The sequence below is a fragment of the Drosophila miranda genome, chromosome 4 (assembly GCF_003369915.1).
Source record: "Drosophila miranda strain MSH22 chromosome 4, D.miranda_PacBio2.1, whole genome shotgun sequence".
NCBI classification, from domain to species: domain Eukaryota; kingdom Metazoa; phylum Arthropoda; class Insecta; order Diptera; family Drosophilidae; genus Drosophila; species Drosophila miranda.
In genome coordinates, this window is record NC_046677.1 from 30,050,362 (window position 1) to 30,060,828 (window position 10,467).

The window sequence follows — 10,467 nt, forward strand, 5'->3', positions numbered from 1 at the left end:
CAATTAAGGGCGCTGCCAGATCGCTGGAAATAGTAGCACCGAATCTTTTGCCAGCTATCATCTTATTTAAATGTTTTTTAAACATTAAAGTAAATAAATTGGTGATCTATTCGAATACTTATACGCTTACACATGAATACATGTACATTTAAAAAATGCAATCCAATTGCTTAGACCCAACTCAGCGAGGTGGCAGCGCCACAGACACAGCTGTTTTTTGTTTTGCAACAACCAAATCCAACAATGGAAAGAATGCTGAAAAGATCCCGAGGAAAAAACTTCTTGGAGGCAGAGGTGCGCATACTTTTTCAGCTGGTGGATAACCACAAGGATGTACTGTTGAACAAGAAGAGTGATCCGGCTACCTGGAAGCTGAAATCCGAGACTTGGGTGAAAATAGCTGAAGAGTATTGCACTCAATCAGGTGTCGCTCGTACGTGGGTGGCGCTTCGTGATAAATATACCAATGCGAATAGGAAGGAAAGGCGGTGTCACGCCGACTTGTCACTCTCCTTCGCTTCATAGCTGTCAGAAGAAGAAAACTATGCCAATGGTGCGAACTTCTGTTTCATTTGCAAAGAAAAGGAGAGGAATTCATTCATCTATTTTCTTACCTTTCAGAAAGCCTCAATCCTTCACCTGACGATGATTCTGATGGCAAGTACCCGTGGCAAACCCATGTACACCTTTGCAATAAGAATAATTGTACCTCTTCTTTGCAGGAAGCAACAATCAGGCGCCGAGCGAACACCAATATAAAGCAAACTATTCCGAAAGTACTCAGGTTAGTTTCCTTGCCTATTTGAAATACAAATTTCTTCAAGATAAAATGTGGGTTATAGGAAGAAAGAAATAACCTGTGGAAGGAAAAGTTGTCCCTGATAAAGCTGCAAAAGGACTACTTTCGAGATGAGAACACTAGAATTGCAGAGACGCAAAATTGAGATGGAGAAGCAGCAGTTGGAGCTGCAGCATCTGCACTTGAAGAACCAACTGCTCGAACTGGAGATTGAGGAATTAAAGAAACGGGGGTGATAATTTGTATGTTTCATCCGGTTGAGTATTATTAGGATTAGTCATTAAAGGATTATACAGCCTCTAGTCTGGGATTCCCATGAGCTTCCTTCCATCATCATTGTTGATTGTTCTCACTTGCCACACTTTTCACTTGATCGCGATTCGGATTCCAATGCAATTCGAATAAATGTTCGTTTGTGCTCAGAACTTCTGTTTGGTTGTTTTTATTAATTTACATCGATCCATTCACTATTTTGTTGGTTTTCTTCTGCGGGGCTTAAACGATAACAACACTGTAAATGTTTCTAACCAACGATGAGGGTGCCCTCATCGGGGAACTCGTGGGTGGGAACTTCCAGGTTCAGGGGCGCCGGTCCCTTGCGGATGCGGCCCGATGCGTCGTAGTGAGAGCCGTGGCAAGGGCAATAGTAGCCACCGAAGTCACCAGAGTTCGCGATTGGCACACATCCCAAGTGCGTGCACACGCCAATAACCACCAGCCACTGGGGCTTGATCACGCGTTGCTGAAAGAGATGGTAGACACAATTAGCCAGTGTTTCAGGGGAGGATCCAGGCTGTACATACATCATCAGTTTCCGGATCACGCAGCGACGATGTGGGCACACCCCGTTCCGTATCAATCTCGGCCTGAGTACGATGACGGATGAACAGCGGCTTGCCACGCCATTTGAATGTCACGGACTTGCCCTCGGCGATGTCCGCCAATTTAATCTCGATCTTGGCCATGGCCAGCACATCGGCCGAGGCGCTCATCGATCCCAGGAAGGCATTGACCAAACCCTTGGCAGCATAGGCACCTCCAACGGCTCCGCCACCAACCAGAAGGTAGGAGAATGCCTTGCGCTCCTCGGCGGACTCATTGCGACGGCGACTATCCTTGACAGAATCGCGACGGTAGGCGGTGAAGTCGGGCACTTGCAGATCGGTGTGTGCCTGGCGGCTAGCTGAAAGTAGGGAAACGGGTCAGTACGAATCTGTCAAAAGGGCCTGGTCTGCAAGTGTATCAGCGTTTTTGTCTGTGCCTCACACACTCATTCGCACAGAAGTTGTTTTCATTTTCCTGACGAAGGGCGAGGTTATGTCGAAATTACGTAAGGAAATTTGCCGAATCTGGTTAGATATCCATGAATAATTGGCTTAACCGCATTCCCGATGAGCCAACGCAGGAAATTGATCTTTTCCGCACTCCTTTCATTATGTAATGAATGTTTTTCACGATGGGCCTTCGCCTTACCAATAGTATTGACAGCAGCGCCGCTCGTCTTGAGGCCAGTAGACAGTGCCTGGGCACCGCCACGCACATATGCACGCGACACGGCGTTCAACATGGTGTTAACTTTTTTACAAATTTATTGCTAGTCCACAAATATTCGTGTCGAAAACTTCGACGTTCGTCTTGTCGTCTGCCTGCTGTTCCCGAGAGATTTTTCGATAAGATATACGGTCTGTCCATCAGAAATATACCTAAATATTCCATCTCATTTTCAAAATATACCGATGGAAAAACGAACTTCGCCCACTACGCCCCCTCTATTTAAACAGTCCAACTACTTGAGGTAAATGGCGGAAAATATTACTGAGTGTAAATTTAACAAAACGTTTTGCACCAAAACGTCGTAACATATTACGACATTTTCATCGATAGCAATAATGTAAAGATCATGTAATAATGTAATGATCAGATCGCTAGTGGCCGAGTGTGACCATGCCCTACGGTTGGCTTAACTATTGTATGGCTTCTCCAATACAATACTAAAATATATGTACATCCAAGTTTACTCTTTTATCATCCGTTACTTCCAACAGCAATATACATTTGAAGGTTTTGTTGTGCAAAATTGAGAAATTGCCCATAAATAGCTGAGATATAGCCTTCCGAAGATTTGGATTTGCATATCATTAAAATACTGGTTTTTCTGTAGTCTCATAGTCTCATTTTCATAGTCGAGATTTTGACGCCGTCTGACAGTCTGGATGCTCACGATCCTGGGAGAGTCGGTCCATCGCCGATCGGCCCATAAATAGCCGAGATATAGCATACCAACGATTTGGATTTGCATATCATTAAAATACTGTTTTTTTCTGTAGGCTATATCTCTGCTATTTATGGGCCGATCGTGGCGAGGCATGTCTCTACGTGATCGGGAGAGTCCTCCCAATCGACTGACATTGGAATAAGGGACATCCATTTTCTCACGATTTTCGCAAAAAATCATCATGAAATTTGCAAAAAATCAGCCGCATTTTCGTAGTCGAGATTTTGATGCCGTTCGACAGTCTGGATCCTCACGATCCTGGGAGAGTTGGTCCTTCACCGATCTGGCTCTATTTATCTGAGATACAGCCTTCCGAAGATTTGCCTATCATTAAAATACTGTTAGTTTATTTAACTCTTCTTTTCATTTTAGCAGGTCGCACCTTCGGGTGGCTAGAAATACCTCTTGCCTTGCCGCTGAGTCAACAGTGTGGCGTCGCTTCCACTGTTCACGGACACGGGAAATGATATCAGCAGTCCCCCCATCCGCTGGGCCTCAGCTTCGAGACGCGTAAGTGAATCAGCCTATGTATTATTGTGCATATATTTTATAATATATATTCTCCTTTACAGAGGACAGAGGACCTATGCTTTGCCACAAACCGAGTCGTATCTAATTTCCCCCCGCCAGACGGAGTCATATCCAAACATTACCGAGGCGTATTCGAGACAGACCGAGTCCTATCCCAGCAGGATAGAAGCGCACGCCTTGCAAGATCCGAACCTAACAAACCATCGCCTTCCTTCGACCTGGCCATCGACAACAAGGACTTTGACTGTGGCAACCAAGGGAGGGTCTACGCGAGCTACTAGACTATAGATAGATATCGTCGTTATTAGGTTTAAGGATATACACGTCCATGTATTTTGATGGTAGATACAAATGTTTTCCACTTGTTTATTTATTTATACTAAGCTAAGCTATGATGAATAAAACAATTGAAAAATCATCCTTGCTGTATCCTTTATTGGGAAAACTATACCGACTACAAAAAGGCGTAGCAAGTCCAGATCGGTTTTCAAATAGCGGAGAAAACTAAAAATTTTTTATTGGGGAAAATGTCCTTGATCCTTGATAGGGACTTCATCATATCAGGGACATTTTTTCGATGAAAGGAAGCCATCGCACGCCCCTATCGGCCCACAAATAGCCGAGAAAACTGAATATGAATGGTTGGGGTTAATGGAGTCCTTGCCGAAGGATCAAGGAGATTTGTCTGATCCCTTCGGGCCATGGCACGCCCCGATCGGGCCACAAATAAGGCAGAAAACAAAATGTATTTTTCTGAAGAAAAGATCCTTTATCCTTCGTCCTTGATAAGGACTCCATCAAATCAGGAACATTTTTCCGATCACAGGAAACCGTCGCAAATCCCGATCGGGCTACAAGTAGCCGAGAAAAATAAGTATGTATGTTTGGGGGTGGTTGGAGTCCTTACCGAAGGATCAAGGACATTTTTCGGATTACGGGGGGCCATGACACACACCGATCGGTCCAGAAATATGGGAGAAAAGAAAACATATATGTCTGGAGTAAATATCCTTGCTCCTTGGTCCTTAATAAGGACACCATCAAATCAGGAACATTTTTCCGATCACAGGAAGCCGTCGCACGCTCAGATCGGCCCATAAAAAGCGGAGAAAATGAAACATTTTGATCCTTGATATCCTTTGTCCTTGAAAAGGACTTCATAAAATCAGGGAGATTTTGCCGCCCACAGGAAGGCATCGCAAGTCCCGATCTGGCGTCAAATAACGGAGATAATAAAACCATTCTGTAATTTATTATTTTTGAAAATGTAGTTCAAGAAATCACCGAAAGGGGCGCCACCGTAAAAAAAAACTCGCGTCGAATGGCTGGAATACCAGGCGAACAGAAATCAGCAGAAGGTCGATGATTTTTTAAAATTGGAGCCCCCTAAAGTATGCTGCGATTTTTTTTTTGCAATTGCTGCAGTTGCTTGCTGCGGATTTCTGTTCGCCTGGTGTCCCATCCAGTTTTTGGCCATTTGACGTGAGTTTTTTTTCTTTTGTACGGTGGCGACGCTATCGGTGATTTCTTGAACTACATTTTCAAAAATAAAAAATTAAAAACCAGTTTTGTTTTCTCCGTTATTTGAGGCCCGATCGGGACATGCGAAGGCTTCCTGTGATCGGAAAAATGTCCCTGATTTCATGGAGTCCTTATCAAGGATCAAGGATATCTTCTCTAGACATATATATCTTGTTTTCTCCGTTTTTGTGGCCCGATCGGGGCTGCCATGGCCCCCTGTGATCAGAAAATTGTCCTTGATCCTTCGGTAAGGACTCCAACAGCCCGAACCATACATATTTAGTTTCTCGGCTATTTTCTGGTCATCTGGGCATTCTTATGCTTGAAAAATGTCCCTGATTTGATGGAGTCCTTATCAAGGATCAAGGACATTTTCCCCAATCAAAAATATTTAGTTTTCTCCGCTATTTGTGAACCGATCTGGGCGAACGACGCCTATTTTAAATCGGATTTCCCCTATACAAAAAACCGCAAGGATGATTTTTCAATGGTTTTATTCATCATAACTTAGCTTAGTATAAATAAATAAACAAGTGGAAAATCTTTGTATCTACTATCTAAATGTATGGACGCGTATATCCTTAAACCTAACAACGACGAGGTACATATATCTAGAGTGTAGTAGCCCGCGTAGCTCTTCCCTTGGCTGTCATACTCAAAGTCCTTGTTGTTGATGGACAGGTCGAGGGATGACGATGGCTTCTTATGTTCGGATCTTGCAGTGGGTGCGCTTCCGTCCTGCTGGGATACGATTCTGTCTGGCTAGGATATGACTCCGTCTGTCTCGAAAACGCCTCGGTAATGCCTGGATAGACCTTCGTTTGGCGAGGGAAATCGGATACGACTCGTTTTGTGGCTAAGCGTAGGGTACATCAGACTTCTGTGAAGTAAGATACATATACATACTTTAAAATATATCCAAAATTACATATATGTATATGTATATGTATATATGTATATGTATACATATGTATACTGATTTACTTACGCGTCTCGAAGCTGAAGCCCAGCGTTTTATTGCTGACATTAATTCCCGTGGGCGTGAACCAACAATTCCGCCGTCGATCTCTGGTCCCTGCTGCAGCGGATGGGACGACTCCTTGTCGACTCAGCGACACAGCAGTGGGGATCATGGCTATGGCCCGCAGCAGGACAGGCAGTGGCTGCAAGAGATATAACGTACAGAAAAAACCAGTATTGTAATGATGTGCAGATCGAAATCTTCGGAAGGCTATTTCTCGGCTATTTCTCGGCTATTTATGGGGCGATTGGTGAAGGACCAACTCTCCCAGGATCGTGAGGATCCAGACTGTCGAACGGCATCAAAATCTCGACTACGAAAATGCGGCCGATTTTTGGCCAATTTCATGATGGTTACATCATGATTTTTTGCGAAAATCGTGAAAAACTGGATGTCCCTTGTTCTGGTGTCAGTCGATTCGCAGGACTCTCCCGATCACGTAGAGACATGCCGCACTCCGATCGGCTGCTGTATAGCAGAGATATAGACTACAGAAAAAACCAGTATTTTAATAATCTTCGGAAGTCTATTTCTCGGCTATTTATGGGGCGATTGGTGAAGGACCAACTCTCCCAGGATCGTGAGGATCCAGACTGTCGAACGGCATCAAAATCTCGACTACGAAAATGCGGCCGATTTTTGGCCAATTTCATGATGGTTACATCATGATTTTTTGCGAAAATCGTGAGAAAATGGATGTCCCTTATTCCGATGGCAGTCGATTGGGAGGACTCTCCCGATCACGTAGAGACATGCCTCGCCACGATCGGCCCATAAATAGCAGAGATATAGACTACAGAAAAAACCAGTATATTAATGATATGCAAATCCAAATCGTTGGAAGGCTATATCTCGGCTATTTATGGGCCGATCGGTGAAGGACCGACTCTCCCAGGATCGTGAGCATCCAGACTGTCGAACGGCATCAAAATCTCGACTGCGAAAATGAGGCCGATAATAATGTGATGATGTCCTTATCAAGGATCAAGAACATTTTCCCCAACAAAAAATATTTAGTTTTCTCCGCTATTTGTGAACTGATCTAGACGTTCCACGCCTTGTTGTAATTGGGATAGTTTTCCCCATACAGGATACAGAAAGGATGATTTTTCAATTTTGTATATAAACATGTGGAAAACATTTGTATCTTTTTTCAGAATATATAGACGTGTATATCCTTAAACCTAACAACGACGATATCTATCTGCAGTCTAGTAGCCCGCGTAGCCCCTCCCTTGGTTGCCATAGTCAAAGTCCTTATTGTCGATGTCCAGGTGAAAGGATGACGACGGCTTGTTTGTGCGAATGATGCATGGGGTGGGCTTCTGTCCTGCTGGGATACGATTCTGTCAGGCTGGGTTAGGACTCGGTCTGTGTTGAATACGGAAAGGAATGTTGCTTATTCCGTGCCAATGTTGTGGGACAATGTTGCTTATTTTTTTTAATTCCCAGCAGCCGGCTTTTGATACTTTTGACTGGACAATCTCTAGAGTTAAATCGTGACAAGTATGACATGAATGCAATCCAGTAAAATAGATGATGCTGGGAAGCACTATATTAAGGAAGGACAACACTATGTTCTTTAATATAGATATAAAAATGAAATTTAATAGATTGATATTTTTGAATCTTCCGAATGTCTGCCAGTATATTTAATGCCTATTGTCCATCTAAAGTAAAGTAGTCAATTGAATAAATCTAACGTTGCACTGGAACTAAAATCTCAGCCCTAGCACCAAGTACCGAAATCCTAGAGCGTCATAGTGGGTTTTGGTAGGGGTTGAAATTGGTAAGTACTCCCCAAACTATTTGCATACTTAATGATCATCGATAAATAATTTTCAGATCTTTGTCAATTAGAGTTTGTTTCTATTTAGGTTGTTAAATAAATGGATTGGATGTATAAGTACAGCTAATATAACAAAACATCTTAATAAAACAAAAAAACAAAAATTTGTTTAAGAATGTTTTAAAAGGGCATATTTTACTTATGGTGTGTTTGTGTATGTGTGTGTTTGGAGGCGGGCTACGATAGATTACAAGAATCAACCTAAACATTGTTAAACAATTATTTATATTAATATTTCTTCATTTTAAAATTAGGAATAGTTTTGCTTTCTGTTTATCCTTCAACTTGGACGTCGAACTACGGACTACTTAAAACTTGGTTCAAGTTTTGGTAATGCGTTGCAGCTCGTAACACGATTTTATCATTTGGTAGTGCAGTGCTTGGTTACGCCTCCAGATCATTTACAAATAGCACCTCGCGATTCTTTAGACCAACATCCTGGAGCGTTCTGCTGAGAGTCTCATTTACGGCAATTTCGGGACCGTCCATGTCTGCCATGGTATAGAGCACACGTTTGGGGAAATTCGTTGTGATTTCGAACTCATCCGGCGATTCAGGATGGCAGAACAAAAAGCGGTAGACATCCTGTACAATAAATGGGAATGATAAGAGTTTTGTAATCAGAATTCGATGCAACTTTTAAGCTTACCAAAAGCGAATTGGTCTGATGGAAGCGTCGCTCGAGTCGCGTTCCACTGGGCATTTTGAAGACCACTGCAATGACTCCAGCAGCGTCTGCGGGCGGTTCGGAGGGTACTAGGGTGGCCAATTCAATCTTCTGCCTTGCGATCTCCTCCTTACGCAGCTCGACATTCTGCCTGGCTTGCTCCTCAGCCTCTTGCGCTTGACGCACCACATCACGTTCAAGTTGCCGTATGCGTTCCTTTTCCTCATCAGCCAGCAAACTCTGCTCGTATGCCTCGTCCTGCTGTCGTCGTAGGGTCTGTGTGAAGTTGCGCTCCAAGCGATCTGCTCTGGCCTGACTGAGCCACACCTCGTTGGCGGCAGTCACCGATTGGAGTCGTCGCAACAGCTCCTCGGGGGTGCAGTCACCTTCGAATCGTCCCACAATCATCATGCGATTGGCTCTCAGACTAATCATTACCATTAATGGGTAATTCCGTACCGTAATCGACTGCATGACTCTATAGCCCTCGGGCGAGGACACGTCACAGCCCCAGAGTAGCGTGTGTGTGTTGATATAGTCGATAACCGATCTTGACGAGAGCGTCTCCCGGCAGAATGAATCAACATCTGGGTTCTTGCTGGGATCCGTGTGCAGATAGACAATCAGAAAGCGCAACTCTTGCTTGGCATCGTTCAGGGCCTGGGCGTATGTGCCCTGATAGAAGACTGGATGCTCGGGATATCTCTCGTAGTAGTCGTGTATGAACTTCATGACATCCCCCAAGGGATCCGTGACCAATCGGTTCTCATTTCCTCCACCAAGATTCAGAAATGCACCGACAATGCTCGTTAGCGTTGAGTAAAAGTATTGGAATACAAAGTTAATCACATAGCCCAGTACGCCCGTAAAGCTGCGGGGCATGGGACCGCTTGGCACCCGACTGACCGTCCGACCCCCGGGCATATTCGCGGAGAAAACCTGTTGCAGGAAACGATCATTGATCACAGCCGGTGCCCGTACCTCTGTAGAGGCTGCGAACATTGTGGGTCGACCTTCGCGTATGTTTAGCTGCTCCTGGAAAGCAACCTGCAATGTAAAAAAGGTTCCTTTTCAGTTCACATCTGCTGAGTCTGACGTGTACGTGTATCCACCTCGAGATCCCATTGATGTCTGATGAGCACATCGCGACATATATTCATATCCTCTATGCCGGTCAGGTCCTGAAATTGTAGAACCTTTTCCGTCTGTTCATTTGTAAGTCCGTCCGCCTCCATTTTCGCAGCAGGTGAGGTGATGGTCCGTCAGTCCGTCTCCTTGTTTTTGGTGTCGCTGTCTCTGGGCTGCGTGTATGTGTGTCACAATTTCGCTGCTTCTAGTGTTGTTGTAGTGGTTGGCCTTTGTCCACTGCTTTTCCTGTGGCAACGGGGTGGAAAGTATTGCGTTGTTAGTGCTTTAACAGTTCTGCTAAGTGCGTAAAATGATATTAGCGCAAGGAAATTGCAAAAATTACAAACTTCTTAACATTTCTCGAAAAATATTGTTTTTTCTTTTTCGCAGGTGACGGTTCTTCTTCTTGCTTTTTCCCAATGCCAGGGACGGCGATTAGTGCAGCCGCCAGCTCAGCCGTTCGCACTGATTTTCGCAGCGGCGGCAATAAATGCCCATTTGGCACTTCTCAATTTCAAAAATTGTATCTTACGTATTTCGAAAGGTTTCTAAAATTAAAATCTATGCGCGAGTGTAATGTAAAAACGACAACAATTTCTTTTTCGCAGGTGACGGTCAGTGTGACCGCGGACTTATGGTTAAAATATACCGTCCGACCCTCAGAAATATACCGAAA

General features: G+C 44.1%; 4 protein-coding genes across 5 annotated transcripts; 2 read left to right on the forward strand and 2 right to left on the reverse strand.

Moving 5' to 3' along the window:
* Positions 1 to 81: 81 nt before the first annotated feature.
* On the forward strand, positions 82 to 1,224 carry LOC108163806. The gene is given in 5 exon segments (XM_017299296.2): positions 82 to 294; positions 622 to 657; positions 723 to 784; positions 843 to 931; positions 933 to 1,224. Coding segments are annotated over 5 exon segments (429 nt in total). The 5' UTR covers positions 82 to 155; the 3' UTR covers positions 1,036 to 1,224.
* Position 1,225: 1 nt separating this feature from the next.
* Positions 1,226 to 2,458, reverse strand: LOC108163804 (cytochrome b-c1 complex subunit Rieske, mitochondrial). Its single transcript, XM_017299294.2, has 3 exons — positions 2,273 to 2,458; positions 1,603 to 1,982; positions 1,226 to 1,541 (listed from the first exon to the last, which is right to left on the reverse strand). The coding sequence occupies exons 1-3, from the start codon at positions 2,364 to 2,366 to the stop codon at positions 1,323 to 1,325; spliced, it is 693 nt and encodes a 230-aa protein (XP_017154783.1). The 5' UTR covers positions 2,367 to 2,458; the 3' UTR covers positions 1,226 to 1,322.
* A 63-nt stretch (positions 2,459 to 2,521) lies between these two features.
* Positions 2,522 to 4,007, forward strand: LOC108163805. Its single transcript, XM_017299295.2, has 3 exons — positions 2,522 to 2,594; positions 3,447 to 3,584; positions 3,647 to 4,007. Exons 1-3 carry the CDS (start codon positions 2,536 to 2,538, stop codon positions 3,891 to 3,893), a joined length of 444 nt encoding a protein of 147 aa, XP_017154784.1. The 5' UTR covers positions 2,522 to 2,535; the 3' UTR covers positions 3,894 to 4,007.
* A 3,986-nt stretch (positions 4,008 to 7,993) lies between these two features.
* On the reverse strand, positions 7,994 to 10,423 carry LOC108163667 (FAS-associated factor 2). Of its 2 annotated transcripts, none has more exons than XM_033393284.1 (4): positions 10,324 to 10,423; positions 9,776 to 10,037; positions 8,646 to 9,710; positions 7,994 to 8,581 (listed from the first exon to the last, which is right to left on the reverse strand). In XM_033393284.1, exons 2-4 carry the CDS (start codon positions 9,896 to 9,898, stop codon positions 8,381 to 8,383), a joined length of 1,389 nt encoding a protein of 462 aa, XP_033249175.1. In that variant the 5' UTR covers positions 9,899 to 10,037; positions 10,324 to 10,423; the 3' UTR covers positions 7,994 to 8,380. The 2 variants fall into 2 exon arrangements, with proteins under 2 accessions (XP_033249175.1, XP_017154579.1); XM_017299090.2 differs by having other exon boundaries at positions 10,139 to 10,423.
* Positions 10,424 to 10,467: the final 44 nt, after the last annotated feature.